At 38.9% G+C, this 25,446-nt stretch overlaps 5 protein-coding genes across 5 annotated transcripts; 2 read left to right on the top strand and 3 right to left on the bottom strand.

The window, feature by feature from the left end:
* Window positions 1-3,300: 3,300 nt before the first annotated feature.
* Window positions 3,301-12,084, bottom strand: MONOS_15686 (uncharacterized protein; the record flags this gene model as incomplete). Its single annotated transcript, XM_067868579.1, has 3 exons — window positions 3,301-4,280; window positions 4,707-11,813; window positions 12,048-12,084. 3 exons carry the CDS (start codon window positions 12,082-12,084, stop codon window positions 3,301-3,303), a joined length of 8,124 nt encoding a protein of 2,707 aa, XP_067725075.1.
* Window positions 12,085-13,991: 1,907 nt separating this feature from the next.
* On the top strand, window positions 13,992-15,014 carry MONOS_12862 (uncharacterized protein; the record flags this gene model as incomplete). Its single annotated transcript, XM_067865517.1, has 1 exon — window positions 13,992-15,014. One exon carries the CDS (start codon window positions 13,992-13,994, stop codon window positions 15,012-15,014), a length of 1,023 nt encoding a protein of 340 aa, XP_067725074.1.
* Window positions 15,015-15,182: 168 nt separating this feature from the next.
* MONOS_12863 (uncharacterized protein) lies at window positions 15,183-17,102 on the bottom strand (the record flags this gene model as incomplete). The annotated part of the gene is made up of 2 exons (XM_067865518.1): window positions 15,183-16,350; window positions 16,816-17,102. The coding sequence occupies 2 exons, from the start codon at window positions 17,100-17,102 to the stop codon at window positions 15,183-15,185; spliced, it is 1,455 nt and encodes a 484-aa protein (XP_067725073.1).
* A 319-nt stretch (window positions 17,103-17,421) lies between these two features.
* Window positions 17,422-20,635, top strand: MONOS_12864 (uncharacterized protein; the record flags this gene model as incomplete). The annotated part of the gene is made up of 3 exons (XM_067865519.1): window positions 17,422-17,465; window positions 17,719-18,707; window positions 18,783-20,635. 3 exons carry the CDS (start codon window positions 17,422-17,424, stop codon window positions 20,432-20,434), a joined length of 2,685 nt encoding a protein of 894 aa, XP_067725072.1. The 3' UTR covers window positions 20,435-20,635.
* Window positions 20,636-21,039: 404 nt separating this feature from the next.
* MONOS_12865 (uncharacterized protein) lies at window positions 21,040-25,364 on the bottom strand (the record flags this gene model as incomplete). The annotated part of the gene is made up of 2 exons (XM_067865520.1): window positions 21,040-21,265; window positions 21,537-25,364. 2 exons carry the CDS (start codon window positions 25,362-25,364, stop codon window positions 21,137-21,139), a joined length of 3,957 nt encoding a protein of 1,318 aa, XP_067725071.1. The 3' UTR covers window positions 21,040-21,136.
* Between the last annotated feature and the right edge of the window lie 82 nt (window positions 25,365-25,446).

Below are 25,446 nucleotides of genomic sequence, written 5' to 3'. Positions count from 1 at the left end.
TAAATTTCAACTATGTAGTCATTTTATATAACTATCATATTTATTGGTGTATACGTTAAATCCACTTGGATGTTTTTGTGTTTTGCAAAAAATATTTTTTTAGTTATCCCATTGATAATGATTTTTCAAAAATGATTGATTTTCATTCCGTCTTAACGAGCAAATTGTCGAAAATGAAAAATAACCAGAACAGTTTACAACAAAGAAAAAATAAGTTACATGTGTAAAAGATGAACTGAATCGTATTATTAAAATAGAAAAATTCATTAAAAGTCAGATTATCAAAAATAATAATTATTTATTTCTCCATAAATACAACACAACAAATAAAAATTTCAATATGGTTAGATGTGTTATATACTGATGTATGAATGTGTGAATTATTATAATTTAATTTTTGAGACTTGTCGAGATATATGAATTTTAATAAAAAGTCCGGGTTTTTGAAAAATTCCCTGGTTTCTGAACGATGGTACCAAACATATACAAACAAATAATCTTTTTAACATACAAGAATCGTTCTATTTTCAAAGTGTTTATTTATAATTTCGATAAATTTAAAAACAAATTCATATGTGTCCTTAAAATCGTGTTTTTTAAAAAAATGTGTGAAATGAGAATAAATGTAAAAAAAACAAGTTGAGAAAGCATAAAACAACCAAAAACATACAAAAAAGAAACGATGTGTTATGATATGCAAGCTTTAATCTTCTGATAAAAAATATTTGCTGGAAAAGCAGCAAGTCAGTGATCAACACATAAAATTATTATAATCCTCGATCTTTTTGTGAAACATGAAATATCGAAAAAAAAATACAGAATAAGGAAAATAAAACATTAAAAACGTTTCTGGTTATTTTTTATTTTAAATAGGCTTGTGCAAAGCTGCTTACAAGGCAAAAAAGAAAAGGGTCGTGATAAAGAAAAATGTTCAAGATAAAATAATAGCCCTACACGGACAACAAAACACAATGGCTGGTGCTTTGTCCTTTCTGAAAAATGAATGAGATTAATGCTTTTCGGAAGAAGAACTCTCTCAGATCCTTTCAGAACTTCATGTGATGCCAACGCTGGATGCTTTTATATACATTAAAACAACCACAAGATGCACAATTGTGTGGAATAGAAAGCACTATGGGAGAGGATAGCCTTGCATTCTTCCAAAGAACTAATATGAAATAGTGTTAATTCCATTACCATCGATGACTATAATGATTCGAAAAGCACAGAGTGACAAAGAGCCAGTTGTGTTAGTCTTGCAGAATAGGAAAATACGGAGTTGTGATGACCGACTGGAGAAATACCACATCATTGTTCAAATGGAAGAATTAAAGAATAGTAATGATAAGTGGTTTGTTAATGAGAAATAAATCGACATGCATCTCACCTGGCAGATTGAAGATCATCTTTATCAATCTGTTCTTGAGAATGGAAACATGAAATGGAGAAGGGACGAAAAATAAAAATCGTTCCCATTTCATTTGGAAGAGGAATGCAAGCCGAGAACTGCTCAGTTAACTCTGGATGGATATTTATTCGTTTTTGCACACTTTGACAGCCAGTGAAACAGGAGCAAGAAGAGAATTATTCCATAAGACTTTCACTATTGAGCCACTTGATGCTTGAGTTATGTTATTATCATTTGGGATTTGGGAATGAAGTTATAATTCTTGCAGATTGCTCTCTCGGTGGAATCGTTTCTCATATGTGTTGTTTTTAATATTGCCTTTGAAGATATAAGAATTATTAAGATACTCAATTGTATCATTTATTGAACGGAGACGGAGAAAAAGAAGAGAGTCGAAGAATTTTGGTAACAAAGAACCATTTTGAAATCCTTTTTCGGTCTGTGTGAGAACGAGAATTTGAGCATCAATCCTCTGACAAAGAAATCCATTGTTCATTCTATTTTATTCACGGAGTGCAGATAAACCGAGTTGGAAAGAGCGGATATAGAAAGGTCACTATTTCAAACAAAAGGGCTTATTCTTTGATTCGATGAAAAAGACAGCACAAACCCAAACAGAGATTGCTGGGCAGGATTTGAAAAAGTCTCTTGATTTGCACAGCAACAGTTATTCATGCTGCACAAAAAGAAACTCAGAGAAGAAGATTGGAGTGAAAAAAGAAGTTTATTGAAATTAAAACCAAACAGCAACAAACTGTTGAAGAAGTATAAATATTGGTTAAAAAGATATAGAATAAAAGCAAGAATTCAAGGCCAGTTCGCTCCTTATTCTGTGAAAACCATAACAATCTCAACATCAACTGAATCTGGAATCCCGCCTACACAGACAAAAAAATTTCCCCACCTATCCACAAGAATAAACACTGAAGTTTGACATTTTTTGAAAGCAGATCTTGCAAAGATTAAAGGAAGAGTTATTCATTTCGATGATTGAGGTTTCCAGTGAAAAATAATACATCATCCTGTTGAGGAAACGAATAACGAAAGAAGAATTATTCATATTCAGATGGAAATTACAGCCAAGGAGAGAGATTGTAGGCAAAACCGAAAGAAAAGCACATTATGTTGTGGATATGATTGTTTCATCATCCGATAAGTTCATTCTCTCAGATAAAAAAAGGAATCGATTCTCAACTTTCTTTTTCAACAAAAGTTTTCAACTGACAAAGTGAAAAGAACACAAGTGTTCTGATCTCTTTTCTTGCATTTTTAATAATTTCTTTTCATGAAATAATAAAATCACAAATTTCATCGATTTTGATGATTGTTTCTCTCCTTCATCTTCATTTCCGTGATGATAAGTGAAATAAAAAATAAAATTAAAATAAGTGAAATGGTTGTTCAGAATGTCAAAAAATAAAGCTGAAACATTGTTTGCTGTGCTTTCTCGTTGAGAAGCAGTTGCTCACAATTTGTGAAAACAAATAATCACAATTATGAATTTTTCTAAACATATTTTAAAAGGAATTACAAAATGGTCTGAATAACAAAAAAATAAAACTCAATAAAAACAAAAAAATTGAAATCAAAATATGGCCGAAAACAGAAAACATAAGCACATTCTTTTCAAATACTGATCTGCACATTACGCAACAGATGAACAATATTCTCTCAGAAAAACAAACATTAACAATCTCGTACTCACTCTTTTGCAGTCAACTCACAATATTTGAATTCCCATTTTTGATTCCCATTTCTTTATTGTATTTTATCAAATGAAGCCTTCCATTCTTTTGCCATTTTCTCTGACTGTTGAAAATATCTGAGTTGATATTGTTCAATCAACCGAATGAAACGTCATTAAATGTCAATGAGTGTGTTGATTGCTCTTTTTATTGGAAAAATGAAACTCTGATCTCTTTTTCCTCTGATCTTGCTTCTGCTGATTGATCTTCTTCTGTTTCTGTTTCTGCGACTGTGCTGCGTCTTTGCTGTATTTGCTTGTCCCCTTCCACATTCCCATCTCCAGCTTCTCCACATTCATATTCCCCTTCTTTCGTTCCATAAATCTCAATTGCATCAGAAATCGTCACCATTTTCGATTCCAACGGAAACAATTCAAACAACCCTTTTTTCACATCTGCCAGCGTGATTCGTGAGCTTGGGGAGTGAGATATCATCGACTTTGTCATCCTTTCCAACCGGCTTCCTCTTATCATCTCCATCCCTGGCCTCTCCCCATTCACAATCTTCTGCCCAGCCACCTCTCCTTCATACTCCCCAAACGGAATTTCCAATGTCAAACACTCCCACAACATCATCCCAATCGAAAAAGCAACTGACTCCTTCGTTGCCCCCATCTTCTTGTTGACCAGCAGCTCTGGTGCCATCCATCTCGGGCACTCTTTTTTGAAAAGGCTCTCATCCTCAAATGCAGATGAGGGCAGAGAATCATCATCATCATCACTAGCAGATGTCACAACAGTTGATGAAGAGATGGACGATGAGTCTGAATCATCAGAAGAAAGGAGATCAGAATGTATGACAATGCAAATGACCATGTGCTCAGAGAACAGAACAATGTGAGGACTCAGAGTGGAGAGGGAAGATAATCCATTTTCCATTTCATCAAAGGAGTGCAGTGCGAGATTGGCCACCCAGAACAGGATCTGAGCAGCTGTCTGCTCCCTCTCCAGAAGAGTGCCTATCGCCATCTCCTTTGTCTTGTTCAGTCCATGCAACAACATGAACAGTGAATCCCTCAGATCCACAATCAACTTCTCGTGGGGTGATGAACAGGCCATTGCATCCACCAGATTCGACATTGACGAGGTGGTTGGGCACAGATCCTCCCCTCGAACAAATGTTGAATCTGAACCAGTTGTTGAAGTGGATGAAATGGAAGGTGAGGGAGTTCGCTTTCTTGTCTCATTATCTTCTTCTTCTTTCTCCAACATCCATTGAGGAATCTTGTCTGAGTCTCTTCCCAATATATATTCGGTTGATCCACTCTCTGACAGAAGATGCTCAGATGACTCTGAATGTTCCAGTGTCTTGTCATATACTCTTTTCTTCATTCTCTCTTCATTCTTCTTTTCTGCCTCCTTCTCTGCCCTCCTCCACTGCTCCTCTGGTGACATCTCCATCGTCACCATCTCAAATGCCTTCGGATCCTTCTTCACTGTGTCATTCACAATCTCTCTCAAGTCTTTTGCTTCATTCTTTGCCTTTCTCCATCGAACAACAAACAAAATAAATCCTATCAGAACGATCAAAAACAAAACAATAAATATCAGACAAAAAACAGCCCATGATGATTTCCCTTCTTTCCCTCCTTCAACAATTCTTTCATCTCCTTTTCCAGCACTTTCACTCCTGTTCTTCACAATAAATCGCTCTGTTGATGAAGGAGAATCTCCTTTCCCAAACACAATCCACACACTCACTTCTGTCTCTTCTCTCACTTTCTCCCATTCCGAACATGAAATGAATGTGTGAATCTCATTTTCTGACACAAACCCTTCTTCTTCAACCCCCTTTCTCACAATCTCCTCCTCATCCCCATTTTTCATGCTCATCTTCACCGACAAATCACATGGCAGAAGCAGCTTTCCATGAACCATCAACTCCACATTCCCATTTGGCTGAGAAATATTCTTCACCTCTTCCAAAACAGGGATGAAAAATGATGATCCTCTTTCAGTTGCTATCCCTCCCAATTCACATCCCTCATCCAATATCCACAATGATGTATTTCTTTCCCATCCATCTCCCCCTTTCACACTCACAACATTCAACTCCCCATTCCCTTCACAAATCACATTCCTTCTGGCTGATGGATATCCCTCAATCGATGGGTTATTGTTCTCAAACTTTCCATTTTCAATCTTCACATTCCCTCCACTCACCCACAACCCACCTCCTTTGCTATTTCTGATTGTTGTTTCCCTCATCTCCACATCGCTGCTTTCAATGTCAACCAATGACCCATTCCATTTGCATAACCCTTCTTTTCCATTGTTTTCTTCATTGGCAACCTCGATTTCTTTTTCTCCATCAAACACACATATCTCAATCCTCACATTCTTTGAATTCCTGATCTGCATCATCCTTCCCTTATTCACCGAATTCACACATCTTCCAAATGAGCTGTTCAGCACACTAAACTCTTGCTCAGCATCTTCCAACCCAATCACACACCCCTTTGATATCACAGTCACATTCTCAACTTTCATCTCTTTCATCTCCACTTTCACTTTCCCTCCAACACTCACAACATCTCCCTCACATTCGATATTCAATATTCTTGTTTCATCAATTGTCACTTCTGATTCTTCATGGAATGAAAGCACCGATCTTGTTGAATGAATATCTCTGAATGTTGAATCAAATATCTTCAGCTCTCCACTTTCCACACTCACAATCGAACTGTTCAACTTCATGAACTCAACTGCTGTTGTTGGGGAAGAGAAGAATTCACAATTTCTCATCTCCATTGACCCATTCTTCACCTTCATGAGATAATTGTGAGTTAATTCAAATCCATCTTCAAACTCGAATGAGCACCTCTCCACTGAACATTCATTCACAAACTCCATCACACAATCCTTCTCAGATGATTTCTCAATCTTGCAGTTCAATCGAACAATCCCCTGTGTCTTTTTCAATGAGTTCACAATCAGATCTCCAATCACACACTCCTTCCTCACAAACCCTTCCCCATCAATCAGAATCCCATTCATCACCCCTTCCTGGATGTGCTCAACCCCACAGTCGATGCTCACACACGGACAGCTCTGTGCCCCACACCCCCTCCCATCACTCCCTCTCCCACTCACAAACACCTGTGCCGAATAATAGAATGTGATCAGCGGAATCAGATCAACATCTCCCTCGCTCCAAACATCCCTCCCACAGATCGAGTTGTTCGAGTTCAGTGACTCCTGGTTGTAGTTCAGCGCAAACAGTGTTTCGTTGATCTGGTGCTCAATCGAGTGGCATCTGACAAATATGTCTTTCCCCACATGTGCCTCATTCATCACAAACAGGATGTTCACAACCTTGAAATTCAGAGGCGGAATCTGACTCTCATTTCCATAATTCGCATGTGGGTCAGACCCATCAATAAACAGCCCTCCTCCACACCCTGCTTCACTCGAGCACTTGCATATCGAAAACGAGCTCCCATTCACTTTCAACACTGACTCCCCACTCTTCAGCACCACTTTTATTCCCCCTCCTTCTCTGCTCAAACCACTCTTGCAACTCGACATCGAACACTCATCCATCACACACTCCACTCCACTCTCATATGATCCCACATCAACAACACTTGCTCCAATCCCTTCATTCGTGATGTTCGCAAATGAACACCCAACAACCCTCAAAACTGTTCTGTTCCCATTTGAAAATACCTTCCTTTCTCCATTCATCTGATTTTCCTCTTCAATCATCGAAATCAGACTCCTTTCTGTCACATCGGCAAATGAGATGTTCACATTCTGAACAGTCACCTCACCTGCACTTGGCCTGAACGCAATCAACCCTTTCAACTCTGAAATCAAACTCAACGAACACCTCTCAATCAATACACTCCCCCCATTCACTCTCATCACACAACATCCAAAACTTTCTGCCGCCCCTCTCCCTGGCCCAAATGAACAGTCAGAGACAGACAATAATGTGTTTGTCCCAGAGGATTCAATCAACACTGAATGATGGGTTGTGATGGCTGGCTTGGTGAATGACACATTTACAAATGACAAACTCATATTCGATGATATCATTGAACCATCAGACAAATCATTCTCATCTTCATCAGAAATTTCCACGCTTGTCCCTTTCTTTGTCCCTTCAATCACCACTTTTGGTGACTCTGATATTGATGATGAAAAAGAGGAAGATGAAAATGAAAATGAAATGGAATGGCTCAGCAACCCTGATCCCACAATCGCAATATGTGTATCACCTCCTCCAAGTGTTGGATATCTCAATGATATCAAGTGATCAATCGATGAGCATGGTGCTTCTGAATACCCACACCCACTGAAGTCTCCTCCTTTCTCTCGAGAAACAAACCCATCCCCACTCCAGTTCCTCCACAAATACACAACCAATGGAATCACATATCCCTCCTCTCCTGTTGTCTTCCTCTCCCATCCACACAGCTCATCCAATGATCTCAGCTCCTCTTCCTTTATCTTCCATTTCAGGTGCTCCTCACTCACAATCTCTCTCAGATCCCATCCTGACATAAACACATTCTTCCCTTTCCAGGCATTGCATCCCTCAAATCCCATCCCTTCAAGAACAAATGTTCCCATCTCATCTGCCAGCTTCACAAACATCCCTCCTCCCATTCCTCTCCCTCCATCCTCAATATCCTCTGTTGGCACTTCACATCCTTCAAACTTCACATTTTTCATTTCCAAACTTCCTCCCTTCCCAACTGATATCATCATCCCTCCTCCTTTCGTCCCACTCCCCCCTGAGCACACTGATGACAAATTGCATCCTTCAATATTCACAATCCCATTCACTCCCATCTCCACATTCAAACATCCTCCTCCTCCTCCTCCAATTCCACCAACAACTTCCACTCCACTCATTCGGCAGTTCACAATCTCCAATTGAGCTCCATTCGAAACAACAATAGGTGATTTCTCATTCATTCTTACTCCCCCTTCCATCACAAATCCATCCACAACCAGCCCTCCTCCCTCAATACAAATCACATTGAATCCAATCATTTCATCATTTCCAAATGAGACTGAACAGCTGGTCATTGTGATGGTTGATGATGATGAGGAGGAGTAGATAAATCCATTTCTCCTCCCATTCATTTCTTCATTCAGCACAAATGCCAAATATCTCATTTCAAATGATTTTGAACATTCAATAAGGTTGTTTTGATTTATCGATCCTTCATCCCTCACAACCACTTTCATCCCTTCTTCTTTCCCTGAAACATGAACCTCAAATGAAACCACTTTCATCTCATTCTTTATCCATGATTCTGACACAACTTCGATTTCATTCACATTGATGCTCGCTCTCTTCCCAACACAATAGTCAATCGTCAAACACCCAAACTCCTCAAACCCACAATGGCTCTGATCCAGTGCCCTCTCTCCTCTCCCATCAACTCTCAGCTTTGTTCCAATTGAACACAAATACACAAACAGCGGAATCACTTCCCCTTCTCTCCCATTCTCACTCCCACACAACTTCAACACATCTGTTGGAATCACACTTGAATCAAAAAATGAAAATGAACTCCCATTCACTTTCGACTCCAACAACACTCCTCCACCACATTCAACAAACACATCCTTCCCATATTGAGCTTTGTTATTCTCTCCAAACAAACTCTGAATTCCAGATTCAATTTTCAATGAACCATCCCTGCCCTCCATCGCAATCATCATCCCTCCCCCTCTCCCTTCACTTCTCCCATCTGAACTCTCCCCTGAACCCTTCGCCTCACACCCATCAATCACACAACTCCCATTCACAACAACACTCCCTTCCCCTTTCACAACAACACACATCCCTCCTCCTCTTCCACAAACACACCTGCACCCCTTCACAACACACGACTCAATCACAATTATCCCATTCTTCCCCTCATCCCTCTCTGCTCCAACCACTCCACTCACCCATCCCCCATCTCCACTTCTCTTCTCAATGTTGTTCACCTCACATCCACAAAACACAACTGATTCCACCCCTTCACCAAACTCAATCAGCGAATGTTCTCCAAATCTCAAGGTCTCTGTGATCACCAATCCCTCAACTTTCACTTTTCCCCCAACCACATTCACAAAGCTATATCCAATGGGATTCTCAGAGGAACAAACAACAGAACAGTCAGTGAGCGTGAGGAGAGTGGAATTGGATGTGATCAGGGATGATGACGATGCACCAGACAGAGCAGATGGAATGCAGAACTTGATGTTTCTTATTGAACATTTGCTCAACACCTCAATCAGACAAGATGACTCAAAATTCACTGGTGCTTTCACCCCAACCTCCATCCCTTTTGTCGCACAAGAAATCTCCCATTCACAGCCATCTGTCATTCCAACTGCCTCACAAAGCTCAAATCCTGAATCCAATTCGATCTTCTTGTTTGTGTCTGCATATCTCATCTGCGCTGCATGGGTGATGGTGGCACACGGATAATAGTCAAACCCACAGAACCACGAGTCGTATCCACCAAGCCCATTCTTCCCCTTCCCCACATGTGCTGCACTTGGATATCTGTCCAAATACACATTCAGTGGGAACAGCCCCATTGTCGAATCACTCCGATCATATCCCACCAGCTCATTGTATTTTGAATCTTCATGTTGGACATTCAGCGTTGAGGAGCTTATTCCCCATCTCGCTGAATTGCTCCCATTCACAAACACATAATTCCCTCCAAATGAGGCAGAGCACCCTGAAAAGTCAACTGACACAATCAAGAAGTCAATCGAATTGTCAGCCAGATGCAGCATCATCCCTCCTCCATATTTGCCACTTCTGCATCTCTTGAATGTTGATGTTTCAACCTGAAGCTTGCTTGCATCTGTTTCCAACTCAACCTTGATCCCTCCTCCACTGCCATTCTCACACTCACAATCTTCGATTGTCATATTCTTGACCACAAACGTCTCTCCTGCCTTCACACTCTTTGCCACAACCACCCCATCTCCTTCAATCAATCTCACATTCTTCACTTTCACATTCGCCAACACGCTATCTCCAGATGAAGTGGCTCTCAAAAACAGGGCAGATGACGACAATGAAGAAGATAAAACAGGTTCAGAGAACAATGGTTCTGACGCATTCATATCTTTTATCTCCACATCAACCATCGACAGCTGTGATAGCAGCACCACAAACACTGACGACGACATCACATAGTCTGCTGTTTTACTCCTGGTGATCACAACATCCTCCAATGAGAGTGACCCACTCCCATCAGATACCACAACCACACTCGGCGAAGTTTCTGCAGCTGAGTTGCAATCAATCTTCATGTGCAATAAACCAAGGTGACCTGTTATCACACTGAACAGAGTTCCTGATGATGAAAGAAATTTCATTTCAATTACACTCTTCTCTTTGCCCATCCCAATAACCGAAATCTTCTTTGTCCCAATATCAATTGTTGTTGTCTCGCTCGTGTGATTCCCTTCCATCAGCGTCACCGATGAGCCCAACTCTTCCAAGCCCGTTACCACTGCATGACCGATTGTTTGGCAAGCTGTTGACTCACTCATCCCACACAACCCACTCGAGTCATTTCCATTCACCCCGATAAACAAAATCTTCGACCATTCATTCAGCCAATTCTTTTTTTCTGTGTACTGAAAATTCCAATTGTCTGAAGAAGATTGATTGAACATATAACTGACTCTCTCTTCATCTGTATTTGTTGTGAAACATTCAAAGAATGGATTTCCAGAATACAAGAAAATACTGTTTGCATCTGCATAAGAAATATCACGACCGTATATGCGATTTGATAAACAATTGCATCCTTGAAAGAAAAAGAACAAACAATATGTCTTATCATCTGGAGCGTTTTGTCGACTTGGATTAATATGAAACCCTCCTCCATCCGATCCTGCTGAACATGAGATGAACTGTACACTTCTAACTTTGAAAAGTGGAGAAAGATCGTAGCAACACATCCCTCCACCATAGCTATACGTTACTGAGCACGAAGAGAAAATACAGTCAAAAACGCAAGTACTTTCTCCTTTTCCACCATATTCCTCAGCACATCTAGAACCTTCAATGTTAACTTTTTCCAATCTCAAGCCTCCTCCATTGTAAACTGCTTGACAGTTCTGAAATTCGCATTTACTGATCCTGACACACGATGAAATGGTGTGAACATGTATTCCTCCTCCATAATAACTTTGAGAAGAGCAAGTATTGAACTGAGTGTCAATCACTTCAACAGATTTGATTGAATGGCACATGATCCCTCCTCCAAACGCATATGCAACGCAACCATTGAATGCACAATGCGAAACTGAAACAGTTGCGGACGATTGACCATACATGAATATTGCGCCACCGTTCGAAGTGCCATCGGCATATGTTTCACCTTTTCCTGTTGCCTTCGATCCATTCCATTCGCACCAAGTGAATGTATTCGCTCCGTTATCCGTTGTATTCTGTCTCCCTGGAGTCAACTTTCCTTCTGAAGTTCCAGTGCATTCAACATTCCTTGTTCTGCAACACCCAACAAACGAGGCGTTTGAGGCAGTCAAAGAGGCATAGGGGTTGTTGATGGAGGGAACAATTCCCCCATCATAAACGTCACAAACAGACGTAAATGAACAACTATTCATCAGACATGTTGTTTGGGTTGATGTTGTGGTTGAAGGCAAGCACGGGCCAGGTGCTGTTGAGATGTTGAAAAATGTGAGTTTGGAAAGGGATACAAGAGGAATGGACGGTGATGAAAGAAAGGGGGTTGATGAGACACAAAAAGATGAAAAATGAGATGAACAAACAGAAACAGAACATTTTTCCGAAAACTTCTCTTTTAACGTTTCTGAAGAAAAGAGAGATGGAAATGACTTCAAAAACCCAGTTGAAGATGAACTGAGTGAAATGTTGGTGAACAGCCCACAACCTCCAGTCAGGCATAATGGAGACACTTCACTACCCATCACAAAATCGCAATCATTCAATTCAACAAAACTTCCGATCTCTGCTTTGATAACATTTCTCTCATCGTGTTGAATCAGATCCAATGATTTGAGCTTCACTGAAGAATTAATTAGAATCAAGCACCCTTCAATCTCACTTTCTTCAAATATTCTTTCAATTTTTTTCATTTCTCCTTTTCCAAAAAAATGCTCATTATTCACAATCTTGACTGAATTCACTTTCCCATTTTGGTCGTTTCTTTCATCTTCCATTTTTTGATAATTTTTCTTTGATTTTTCTTGTTTTTCATTTTCTTCAATTTCACCTTCATTCCCTTCAATAAATAATTCAAACTTGTTTTTTTCTCCATCTGCATCCTTTTGAAGGCTCTCAAACAAAGAGTTTCCCAAATAATCTGTTTTTCTTTCAATCATTGATTTCTCCATCATTTCTGTTTCTTCATTTGTGGCACCATTGCACAGGCATTGCACACATATAATGCAATTAACGTAACATATTCCAGACAGCATAGGAACTTATCTGCACGAATAAGACTCTTTTCTTTTTTTCCGGATTTCTTCTTTATAAGAATGGGTGCAATAATTTAAAATTTGAAAAAGTAAAAAAAACTTCTTGTTCAAGAATAAAGCAAAATATTTTATTATATTCATTTTGATGAGTTTTGAATGAGTGAAATTTCCTTTATTGTTTGATCATTTGAATAATACAAAATGATTGACTAAAAATGTTGATGATTTGATATTTTCATTAATACAAAGAGAGAAGCTGTTAAACATTTTCCACCTGTCATCATATTTGTTTTTAATCATCTGGGCGAGTTGCCCTTGTTATTTGGAAAGTGAGAATTGGAGAAGCATTTTTCTTTTTGGAATTCATTTATCTGAGGAACAGATGAGGTGTGTTCAATGAAAGTTTTTTGAAGAGACTTTTCATATTTTGTTTTCATGTGTATGTGTAATTTTTTCATTTGCAGTCACCAGAGGCATTTTGGAATTGTTATTTCTTGATTGTTATTTGCTGAAGCGTTGGATGGCTGAAATGGGACACTCTCGTCCAACGAGATGGACAGTGTGGTATTAATTCATATGAGATATTTCAATTGGGTGTTTTATTCATTCATTTGATTTTATTTTGCAAACAGGGCAGAAAATGATACAATTTGAGAAAAAGGAAAGATTACAAAAGCTGAACAAACCAAAAATGGATATTTGTGGAAAGTCAAAGGGGCTGCAGGAAGAAATGCAACAGCAACGAATGTCTGTTGAATGTTTGTTTTTCTCGAATATTTTCATGAAAAAATTTTTTTTTGTTTTTCAATAATGTTTTGGATTGGAAATTTCACATCTGTTTTTGTCTTCATTTCCTTATGCCACAAGGAAATAAAAGTCATTTAACTCATTTTCTTTCAGATTTCTTTTTGGAGATGGTATTTTAGGGAAAAGGCAGAAAGGCAAAGAAATAACGAAGAACGAGGAAAAATTGTGGAAGAGAAGAAATGACGATGAAAAAGAGAAATGAGGTGGAATAAAAGCACACAATGGGTCTGAACCAAAGTTGAGGATGTGTTTATTGGGAAGGATCTGAAGAGGAGAAAGGCAAATAGAAATGATGATGATGCCTTTAAAAAGAAAGAGAACAGCCACAGGAGCTGATTTATTGGCTTCAGATTTCATGAGCCAACCTTCATCAGCATCGCCTGAAAGAGGAAAGAAAGTGAATTTCATGACCAAGTCATCATATTTGATGATGTGGCAGTATTTTGAAGGAAAAAAAAGGAAGAAATTTTTGCTGTGGAAGTGTTCATTCTTCTTCTTCCTCTTTCTTCTCATTCGTGTCTAAGTTTCATGAGATGCTGCCTCGTCTCTTCCCGTTTTTCAGTCATCCGCCCATTCTGTTCGGCTAGCGTATGTCAAATCGCTTATTCATCTTCTTTTTCCTGCAAATTCTTCTTCTTCTCCTCCTCCCCCTCCTCCTTCCTCTGACGAGTCTGTGCTGCTCGACTATTCCGAGCTCGACGAGTCCTCCTCTTCCTCCTCCTTCTTCAGCATCATCACCCGCGCTCGCTCTGCGTCTTCTCTCACTTCATTCTCCTCCCTCTCCCGTCTCTCCCGTCTCTCTCACTCTTCCTCCTTCTCCCGCTCCATCTGCCGCGCCTTCTCCTCCTCCTCTCACAACCTCTTCATCTTCTCTGCCTTCAGCTTCTTCTTCTTCTTCTAATCCTTCTTCTTCTTCTTCTTCTTCTTCTTCTTCTTCTTCTTCTTCTTCTTCTTCTTCTTCTTCAGCATCACCTTCCGCATCACCCTTATTGACTTCTTCTTTTGTTTCACCACAAGATTCTTTATTTACTCCAACACACAACAATTTATTATTCTTCCTTTCTTCTTCCTCCTCTTCTTCCTCTTCTTCCTCTTCTTCATCTTCTTCATCTTCTTCTCTTTCTTCTTCACTTCATTCAAAAACAGACCAATTTCATTCACAAAATCAATCTTTGTCCATTTCACCTCCTCTGATTGAATCAGAAATGATGGGTCGTTCAAAAATAACGTCATCATCATCATCTTCTTCTTCTTCCTCCTCTTCAAATGTTTCTTCTTCTTCTTCTTTATCTTCTTCTTCTTATCTTTCTACTTCCTCCTCTATCTCTTCCTCTTCTCCTCTTCGTCCATCTTTTTCTTTTTTACATTCACAAAACAAAGAAATCGATGAAAATGAAATGAAAAACATTGAATTTGATAGAAATAGCAATGAAGAGAGAGAAAGAGAGAGAGAAAGAGAAGAAGAAGAAAGAGAAGAAGAAGAAGAAGAAAATAATAATAATAATAAAAGTAATAATGAAGAAGAAAGAAGAAAGAGAGAGAGAGAAATGAAGAAGAAAGAGAAGAAGAAGAAAGAGAAGAAAGAAAGAAAGAGAGATGATGATGAGCTTTGATAGAATCGTTTCAACACCTGCTGTTATCGTTGTGGAGTTTGATGTTTCACTTGAATCAGAGACTGTCCAACCACTCTGATCATCATTTCCTCGGATTTCATGTCTCTGTTAACCAAATGTCAATTCATCGCTCATCACAATCATTCCATTCACAACAACTTTCTTTGTTCATGTTTGTCTTGTGACTAAATGATTCATAGTCAAACAAGGGAATTGAACAATCCCACAATGTGAGTGATCGGATGCCTTCGAATTGCTTACATGTATTTCTTCTGGGATGGGTATGAGATAGATGCACAAAGGAATGGTCACACTCGTATTGCCGTTGTCGTATCCTCGCACTCTGTCAGCAGAATCTGATGAAGCAATAACACTTGTGATTTTTTGTGACTTTGCAGTTTCTTCCAGATCTGGTGAAATGACAAAAATATCTCTTCCCCATTTGGCTATGTTCGTTCCAAATGAAGAAGAAATCAGGAAATCTGGATTTTCATTCAATAATCGAAGAAGAATTCCTCCCCCAAATCCATTTGATGACGAACAAAAGCATCCATCAAAAGATCCGCCTTTCACTTTCACTTCATTCTCATTCCCAACACATAGCATCATCGATCCCCCATCAGTTGATGTTCTGCTTCCACATCCTTCAAAAGTGCTCGAATTCACATCAATATTTGACTTGTCGTTGGAAAACGACATCACAGCTGCTCCATTCGTTGTTCTTTCCATCTGAGAAAAGGTGCACTCTGAAAGCGTCAAGGAAATCTCATTTGCTGAAGAAAGCGAAATCAATGAATTTCTGGAAATCGTCTTTGCCCAGTTCACATGTCCCATCTGAAACATCCCACTCTGAACATTTATCAGTTCTATCGAAAATGCTGTTTCTGTTGATTGTTCGCTCACAAAAGATATATTCAATCTTCTTATTGATATTTCCCCTGCTCCACTTATCTCAAACAGCCTTGACCCACGGTTATTTGCATGAGCCGAGTCATGCACAAGAATAAAATCCCTGACAGTCAACGTTCCTATGGAGACTGAAAATAGAGACGGCCCAGATGCTTCAAATTCGGTTTGGATTGCTGTGCTCATATTGCTTTGACCATAAACTGCAAAAGTGTTGATGCCACAATCAAAACTATTTGTTTCGATTATCGTTCCTGAAGAAACTTCCACATTGGGAACCAAGTCTGGAATGAGTTGTGTGAGGCAACGGCTGATCGTGCTGCATGGATTAGATTTATCCAGCCCACATGCATACGTGTCGTTGCCTTTTGGTTGCGAATCAGTTGATGACACAAATCTCACATTTCCAAAATCTTTGCGAAGCCATTCACTGTGATCAACGTTTGAATAAAAATTTGTACAAACTCTATTTGTCGTTTTGCTGGTTGAATAGCAGGTTGGATCAATATTATTTGAGGTTGAGTCTTGCAGAGATAAATCATGTCCCAATTTTCCACACGTGTTGCTGTGAAAAAAGCAATATAAAAATAAAATCCCCATGTTATTTGATTTAATTTCTATGCATACAGCTACTTCCCAGCACATTGCAAAGCAATGACAAAATAAACAATTTGAAAAAATAACTTGATCAGTGCAACCCCAATGAATAATTGCCCCTCCTGCACCATTTATTGAAGAATTGCATTGACAGTTGTCAAAAAAGGAATTCACAACGCCCACTTTCTGTCTTTCTGTTTTTGTTTGATAAAAATATATAGCTCCTCCATCATCAGCAGAAGAGCAATTATAAAATAAACAATCCTCAACCAGTGGTTGAACATAAATTATTTCAAACTGAATCCCTCCTCCACCCCAATCTGAAGAACCATATGCAACACATTGATCAAATGTTGAATGAAGCACAATGCATTCAGCAATTCTTTGAGCAAATATTCCGCCACCTCTTGTCGAGGAAGCATTGCATCGTGTTAATGAAGAATTCTCAACTTTCAGAATGGCGTTTGCATTATCGTGCACATAAAGGGCACCTCCTTGTGGTGCTGTGCAATCAACCCACTCGCATGATAAAAATGTTTGGCTTTCTGTTGTATCCATCCGTTCTTTTTTCTGAAGAGCATTCATTTCTCTTTTTCCGAAGTTTATTGTTGTGTTTCTGCAGATGAATTTAAGTGAAGAAAGCGATCCACTCGAAATCACTCCTTCAAAGGCATTCACACATGCATAAATGAGGCTGTTCTCCATCAAACTCAACAAGCATGAGTGGTCCATTTGATGGTCACTGTTTTTGTCATATTTCACAGACATGTTCCTGAAGGCACAATCATGAATCTGTTCCATTTTGCTCTTTCCAGACAATAGGAAATAACTCGATGATGAAACAGTCAGGCCTGTAACGATGAAATTTCTCATAACAACAAAATTTGAATCATCAGATGAAAACATGAGGCCGGAAGGGTTAAAATTCTTTTGCGATAATTCACTCAAGTTTGTGAGGCATATTGTCCCGATATTTAAATGAAGAGGAGAAGCAGAATTTTGGTGAGAAGCGCAGGAATCCATCACGAGAGCTGATTCATCTGTTATTAGCACACATGGGGTGGAAGAATACATAATTGCCAAATTATTTTTAAAGACCTGTTTGAAGTTGAATGGAAAAAAATGAAGGATAAAATGAAGAAGAAGAAGAAGGAGGAGATTCATCAACAGCTGTTCTTCTGTTGAACGCTTCTTCATTCAGCAGCATCAACAATGGAGCATCGAATGCATGTTCTTCGATATTCTCTCTTCAGAACAGCAACGAAGCAGAAGTTGTTGGATGCACGTTCCAAACACTCGGCTCAGAAGGATGCAAAAAGGGAGGAGCGATGTCTTTTGAGCTGAAAGGGGTAGATGGACAGCTGAAGATGAGCAACGTTGGGGTGACGAACAGCATCTGCAGCAGTTCTGAAGGATTTGGCCGATCAACCGATTTGACATGTGCAACAGACAACAGTGACAGATATTCATTTTCAGATATTAGTGTTGGAGGAAACAAGGCACACAAGGGAAGAGACATGTTTATTGTGGCGAATGATCCGAGGAAGGGAGTAAATTCTGAGTTGTTTGCATTTGTGACACAATTTGAGGACAAAACGAATGCGCTGGTTGGGTTTGACAGGAGGTATTTCAACGAGGCGGTTGATCTGATGATTTTTGTGGAGGGTTTTGTGAGCGCGTCTGTTCTGGTTGAGGCGCCAGCAGGGCAGAACGAGGTGTTTTGTGGGAACAAATATGTTCCGTGCCAATCGCTTGACTATTCCGTCAATCGACTTGCAGAGAGCAGTGCAGATGTGCCACTTCGAGTGATCACTGTGATATGGAATGGCTCGATCGAAAATGACATTTCACTCAACTCAGTCAACGTCCTGTCATTTGGCAGAGAAAACTGCGGGATTAACATCAGCGCCAATGTTCAGTTTGCATCTGGAAGTGTTGTTTCATCTACAGCCGCTCTTTCGTTTTCTTCGATCGATTTTTATATTCCATCTGTTTTTGATATTGAGACAACTGAATGTGCTTCGTTGTTTTCCTCTTTGACAGAAACAGGAAACATCCAATTTTCATCGTGCTCTTTCATTCTAACTTCTTCAGAATCGCAAGATCTTTCAAGTTGCGTGCATTTGATCAGCGTTTTGGGTGGAGCTGTGCAGCTTTCTCAGTGCCATGCTGATAAAGCAACATTTTTCTGTAACGCCTTTTGTGATTTCGCAAACTGCCCAAGCTCATTCGAGTGAGTGAGCTTTACGCATTTGTCATTTTCAGCATATTCACTTTTCAATCTGATTCCTTCAATACAGCAAGCAAAAGACGATTATTCCTCTTCAGCCAATCAAGAATCTCAGCCATCTGAAATAAGCTTCAAGAACTGTGAATTCACTTCTCTTCATGTGAGTGAGTATGATGAGCAGCCTTCGTTTGGGTCTGTTCAGCTTGAGACGCATCTGTCAATAGTGAACTGCTCTTTGGATGATTTGACATCTGTATTGAGTATGGAAGGTGGAGGAATGAAAATTGAACTTGGAACAGAAGGAAGCTTCTGTCTAAAGGGAGAAAATTCTGAGCAGTTAAGTTCTGTTAGCCATTGCACTTGCTCGACTTTTGTCGGAAAAGGAGGGTTTTTGTATTTGAGCTGCTGCAATTCGATCGAAGGATTTTCTTTATCTGACTTAGTATTTTCTGAGAATGAAGCATTTGTTGGGAGAAACGTATTCATATTGAGCTCCGATTTGAATGCCTCTGTTGTCATTGAAAGGTTGATGTTTGATTGGACTGAATGGAAAAGAACAAATGCTTTCTTTGGGTCAGATGAAGTGAACTTTACAGAAGGCATATTTCTGGACAAGCTGCTGTTTGAGCACACAGACACTTCTGTTGTTGTGTCGTCGAGTGGAAGAGACATTCACGGGTGCGGATCAGAAAAGGAGCCTTGTCTGTCGATTTGGGAAGGGATGAGGCATTTCAGAGAAGGAGTTCAGTTCAGAGAAATCAAAATCAACACAAGTGCTGCCATTTCAGACGAGTGGGACCTTTCAAACAGCTCAATAAGCCCAGCTGTTCCTTCTTCTCCTGGCTATTCTTCTTCTTTCTCTTTCTCTGATGAGCCTTCCTCGGATGAATGCACAATCAATGTGGGAAAAGCTATTCAATCTCTTTCTGAGCCTTCTGAGGCTGTGCTTACAAACAAGCTTATGCTCACATTCACCTCCATCAACTTCTGCCTGCCTTCATCTTTCGAAACATCGCAAAAGGAACTTCTTTTCACTGAGATAGGAACAACCACGCTTTGCAAATGCTCCTTTGCGATGCAGACAGCAGAAGAAGGCATTGCCTTTGTGCTTTTCCATGTTTCGTCTGGGACGCTTTCGATTGCAGAATCCAAAATGGCAGGACTCTCCTTTGCGACAACCGCCATCCGACTTGCAGCACACGCTGCACATTTTGTGGTAAGCGCGTTTTCTGTTGATGTTCTGAATTTTGCAGATGGATTGTTTATTTCTGTGGGGGATGCAGAAGAGAAGGGGAATGAGGAATCAGTCTTATCAAGGAATGGCAAAGAAACGAAAGCGGGCAAAGAAGCGAGCGAAATCAGACTGGAGAATCTTCAGTGGCATCTCATCCGCAGTTCAAATGCAAAGGCGTCGATCATTTCTTATGAGAACTCGCTGTCTGTGATGGACTTCAGCGAGTTGGCCTTCGACAGAGAAAATGTCATCTTCGGGATGGGCAAGGTGTACGACGAGCCAATTGATTTGGTCACGTTTATTGTGTTTTACAAGTCAGAGTGTATATTTGTGTCAGCAGAGAAATGGAAGAACGAGAAGAACTGCTTGCGAAAAAAAGACACGTGTGAGGCACTCAGCGAGGCTGTGCGTCATCTGAAAAACAAAAATTCATTTCAAAACGTTATTGTGTAAAAAAAACAATTTTTTCAGTTGATGCATTCAAGTGATTTGGACTGTTCCTGTTCTTTTTCAATGTTTCTTGGTGTAAACAAGGAGTTTTTTTCATTTGAAATTATTATTGTTTTTTTCGCAGTTGATAAATTCATCATCAAATTAATGTCTTCGTTTTTTCCGTCAGTAGTTTCAGAATATATCATGTGGATCCACCAAGCATCAGAAACTTGATAATTTTCATTTTAAGTACATGGATGCAACACTTTAATTGCATTCTATAAAAAAGTTTAGGAAAAAATCATATATTTCGCATATATCTGTAACAAAAATGAGTATTCAAATAATACAATTCATATCCTTCATTAGATTTAAAAAATTAATCAAATTGGATTTAAATATAATTATTTTATTAATTTCAATCCACCATAAACAATTCAAACTCGAAAAATAATAATTCAATTTCAATACAATAAAAATTGTGACCATTAGTGTGAATGATATGCGTTGTGTGAATTATGCGCTCTATTTTATTTAAAATCAGATAACTTTTTTTTCTGATTTTTCAATTTGATAATTTTTCAAAAAAAAAAAAAAAAAAAATAACTCTTTAAAATTATTGTTATAAAAGTTTGAAAGAAAAGACGTAAAATGAAATACATGAGGTCATGCGTAAAACATTCAAAATGAGTAACTGCTTACAGTTACTTCAAGCATTGAATGCTAGTGATTGCGCGTTGAAAGTACAAAAACCGATTCAGAAGGCGAAGCAGCTAAAGACTGAGAATATCGAAGAGGAGATGTCACTTTCGCTTCAATCAGATGATCGCGCGGATTGCGCATTGGCTGTTCCTATGGAAATAGCAACATAAACAAAAAAATCGGAAATTCAATTGAAGAGAATTAAATAATGATGATTCGGGTGGTTGATTAAATGAAGAAAAAATTTGAAATAAAAAATAAAAAATAAATAAATGTTCAGTACATAAATGCGCACCGAAGTGATTTTCATTAAAAAAAATCTTCACAAAATATTTGAACTTTTAAATTTCAATCATTTCCTCTCAAATCCAGTTTCTTTTCTTCTCTTTCCACTTTCCTCTCTCCTCTCTCATTGACATACATCGAACATAATAATCTGTCTCTTTGGACTAGTTTTTGTGGTTCTTTCTCTTTTCCACCATTCATCAGGCGGCAGCAGCTGAAGCAGAATTTCCTCTTCGTTCTTCTTTTTGATCTGCGCAGTCAACTTTCTTTGCTTCGAAATAAACAGCAAAGGCGAAGAAAGCGATGACAAAGACATGGAAGATGCCAAAGAATGACGAGATGGCTGATGTATTGGAGAAGAAATGGAAGAAACAGAAGAAGAAGAAGAAGCATTCACTTCTGAATGAGAAACGGTTGTTTCTTTTGTCCCTTCTTTACATTGAAAAGAGCTGTTGTTTTTGTCATTGACAAATCTTCTGCCTTCATTTTCTTCGCAATGCAACTGTCTTCCACAGGTTTGATAAACATCTGATTCACTTTTCTTTCCTTTTTGAGCTCTTTTTTCTTTTTTTTCATCTTTTCCAAAATAACTATAATTTGCATGATGATTCCCTTCTTCTTTTCCTTCCTCTTCCTCCTTTTCCTCTTCCAATTTTGCTTCCTCTTCGATTTTCTTATGTGTCTCAGCATCCAAATAAACCAAGTTTCCTTTCTTTGTCTTCATCCAATACTTCGCATTCCCCAAATATGCTCCTTCCTTCTTCCCCCTTTCCTTCTCCTTCTCCTTCTCATTTCTCTCTTCTTCTCCCTCTCCTTTCTCAGTGCAAACTCCTCTGCTGCTTCTCCTCCTCTTGCTTTTTCCCAAAATAATCCTCATCTCTGCCTCTTTCTCTTTGTAACTCACTTTGTCTTTAACCTCCTTCACTCTATTTTTCTCACATTCGGCTCTTTCTTTTGCCTCTGCCTGGAATTTCTCCTCTCCCAGCAGATCAACTTTCGAAAGAGGCAAAGAAAGCGGCTGAGTATAAGCTGACTGCTTAACATAACTCACAAAAGCTTCGTTTTCATTGCCTGCTTTGCATTTAGCTTCGTTCGCATCAATTTCGCACTTCATTTTCCTCACTCTTTCCTTCAGCGCGTTCACTTCCTCTTCATCTTTCATAATTCTCCGAAGCATCTCGTTATTTCTCCGAGCATAAACACCCGAGGGGCCGCAGGGCAGTTTTGGAGGGGAAAGCACAGGAGATTTGTAGAGGAGAGGATAAGACGGATGATTAGCCAAGTGAAAAGGAGGAGGATAATGAAAAATGGAAGAAGAAGAAGAAGAAGAAAAAGTTGAAGCAGAAGTTGAAGAAGAAGAAGAAGATGATGATGAGAATGTGGAAAATGACGAAGAGGAAATAGGAGGAGATGAATAATTAAGGAAATAAGAAGGTTTTAATGAAGAAGAAGATGCTTCTTGGTTGTCTTTTATTCCCCAATCATCATATGCTTTTTGTGATTCATTCAAAAATTCACTTTCGCTTTCAACTTCCGTTTGGATTTGTGGAATTCTTAAAAATTGCATTTTCTTCTCTTTCTCTCTTTCTCTTTCTCTTTCTCTTTCTCTTTCTCTTTCTCTTTCTCTTTCTCTTTCTCTTTCTCTTTCTCTCTTCAAATACAATATTTCCACTTTATTCCCCATTCTTTCATCATCATCTTCTTCTTTTTCATCCTCCTCCTCTTCTTTTTCTTCTGTCTGAACAGATGTTGATATTGTTGCTGGAGCCACTTTCAAATAAGGTGTTGTCATGTTCATCATCGTCTTCATCGAATGCGGAGAGATTCTTCCTTCATATTCATTCACTTCTCTTTCTCTCCTCTGCTTCTCTTCTTCTTCTTCTTCTTCTTCAGAAATGGAAGTTTTCTTTATGTTTCCTGCATTCTCTATTCTTCCTCTCTCTCTTTCTCTTCTTTCTCTTTGGCTTAATCTTTTATTTTCCCTATCATTTCTATTCTTTCTTTCTCTTTCTCTTTCTCTTTTCCGTTCCCTCTTTCTTTCTTCTTCTTCTTCTTCTTCTTCCTCTTTCTCACTCAACTCGTCTCTTTTCGCCCTTTTCGCATACATCAAAGTTCTCCTCCATATTTCATTTCCCAAATTTTCATCTTCTCTTTTTCCTCTTCTTTCTGTTTGAGAACCAGAAGGATACGAATAATACAGCTCATTTTGCTGTCCTTCATCATTCGTTTGCTTCATTTGAGTGCAATTTCCTAAAGTGGAAGTGCAAAACAAGGAAGAATCGATAGATTTCAGCGGGGGAATTACGGGAAGGAAAAATTCTGCAGGCTTGGTTGAAGAAAAAGAAGGGGCGAAAGATGGAATTTTCCTAACAGTTGGAGGAGAAAGAGAAAGAGAAGCAGAAGAAGATGAAAGAGAAGATGAAAGAGAAGAAGGAGAAGGAGAAGGAGAAGATGACGAATGAGACGAATGTGAAGGAAGAGACGGAAGAGAAGGCAAAAGGTTGTTTAATTGATCAGGAGAAGCATTAAGTGAATGAGAAGATTTTCTATGACTATTGTTACATTTATCATTGTTATAAATTCTTTGCCGATGTGAATGAAGAGCAGGAGAAGTGGGATAAGAAGAAGAAGAGGAGGAGGAGGAGGAGGAGGAAGAAGAAGTTTTGTTTGAAAACAAAAGTTGGCTTCTTCTGGTGAAAGAGGCGCTTTGTGTGAAATGTGGGCGAGCAGGAAAAGAGTAATAGAAAGGAGGAAGAAGAGAACAGTCTGAAAAAGAAGGAGAAGAAGGAGAAAATGATGGAGAAGAGGAAGAGGAAGAGGAAGAAGAAGAAGAAGAAGAAGAAGGATTAGAAGAAGAAGAGGAGGATGAGGAAGAGGAAGATAAAGAAGAAGAAGGAGAACGAAGAGAACGAGGAGTTTGAGAAGGCAAAGGTGAAAAAGAAGACGATGAAAGAGGAGGAGGAGGAGGAAGAAGAGGAACTTGGAGTGAAAGATGTTTAACTGCGTCTGTTTCTTTAGAGTGAGAAGGTTTGTATGAAGATAAATAGACTGCGTTTTCTTGATTGTTTTGAGAGCTATTTTGAAGTATTTTCTGATTGATCAATTCGCTTGATGAATTATTAATTGTTGACTCAGAAGATGTATTATGAATAGAATTATCTCCATTTTCTTTGATTTCTGGACTTTTTTCATTTGCCAATTGTATATTTTTTATTCCACTTTCCTTTGAATTAATGCTCTTTTCGGCTTCCTTTTCGAATGACATTTTGATGCTCAATGGAGAAGCTGTAACTGGAGGTGATTCATCTGAAAACGAAGAATCAGAACTTTTGGGGGATGCCAATGAAGTCGTCGATTCTGAAGCAATCAGACTGTTCTTTTCACTGCTGTGACGAAGAATGTGGTGGGGATTAGGAAAAAACGGAAGCGTTGGAACAAGCAATGGTAATCTCGAAGAAGGTGTTTCAGTTGGAGTATTTTGGCAACGAGGCGTACTTTCTGATTCTTCAATTTCCAATGGCTGGCATAAAATAATTGATTTTTTTGGTTCTGACTGTTCAAATGCAGCCTGTGAATGTATGGGTGCATGAGAACGCAAATTATCTGGTAAAATTATCTCGTTTTGAGCACGACGCTTTTCATTTTCTCCTGAATTGATAAGAAAGACAGCCCGCGAATATGAAGAAGGCTTTGCTTTTTCTTCATTTGATCGATGCATTTCTTCTGTAAAAGCAACAATTTTAGTTTTTGTTAAAATAAAATTTTCTTTCTTCGCAAGTGAGTTTTCAGCATTTCCTGTTTTTGAAGGTCTTGGCCTTCCTTTTTTTAGCTCGTTTTCAATATGTTGATCTTGAATGGAAGGATTTTCTGAGATACATTCTGTTAAAAGTTCAGTGTTAAATTCTTTTGTTTGATGATCGCTTATTTTACAAATACCCTTTGATAATAGAATTGTTCCATCCATATGATGAAGGTTGCAATGAATAGAGGAAGTTGGGAAGGTATCTTCCTTTGATAACGAACTTTGGTACGGAAATGATAAAAAA

The sequence above is a fragment of the Monocercomonoides exilis genome (assembly GCF_001643675.1).
Source record: "Monocercomonoides exilis strain PA203 chromosome Unknown scaffold30-1206723, whole genome shotgun sequence".
Classification (NCBI taxonomy): domain Eukaryota; phylum Preaxostyla; order Oxymonadida; family Polymastigidae; genus Monocercomonoides; species Monocercomonoides exilis.
The sequence above is the reverse complement of the archived record's forward strand: the minus strand, read 5'-3'. Positions and strand labels throughout refer to the sequence as shown.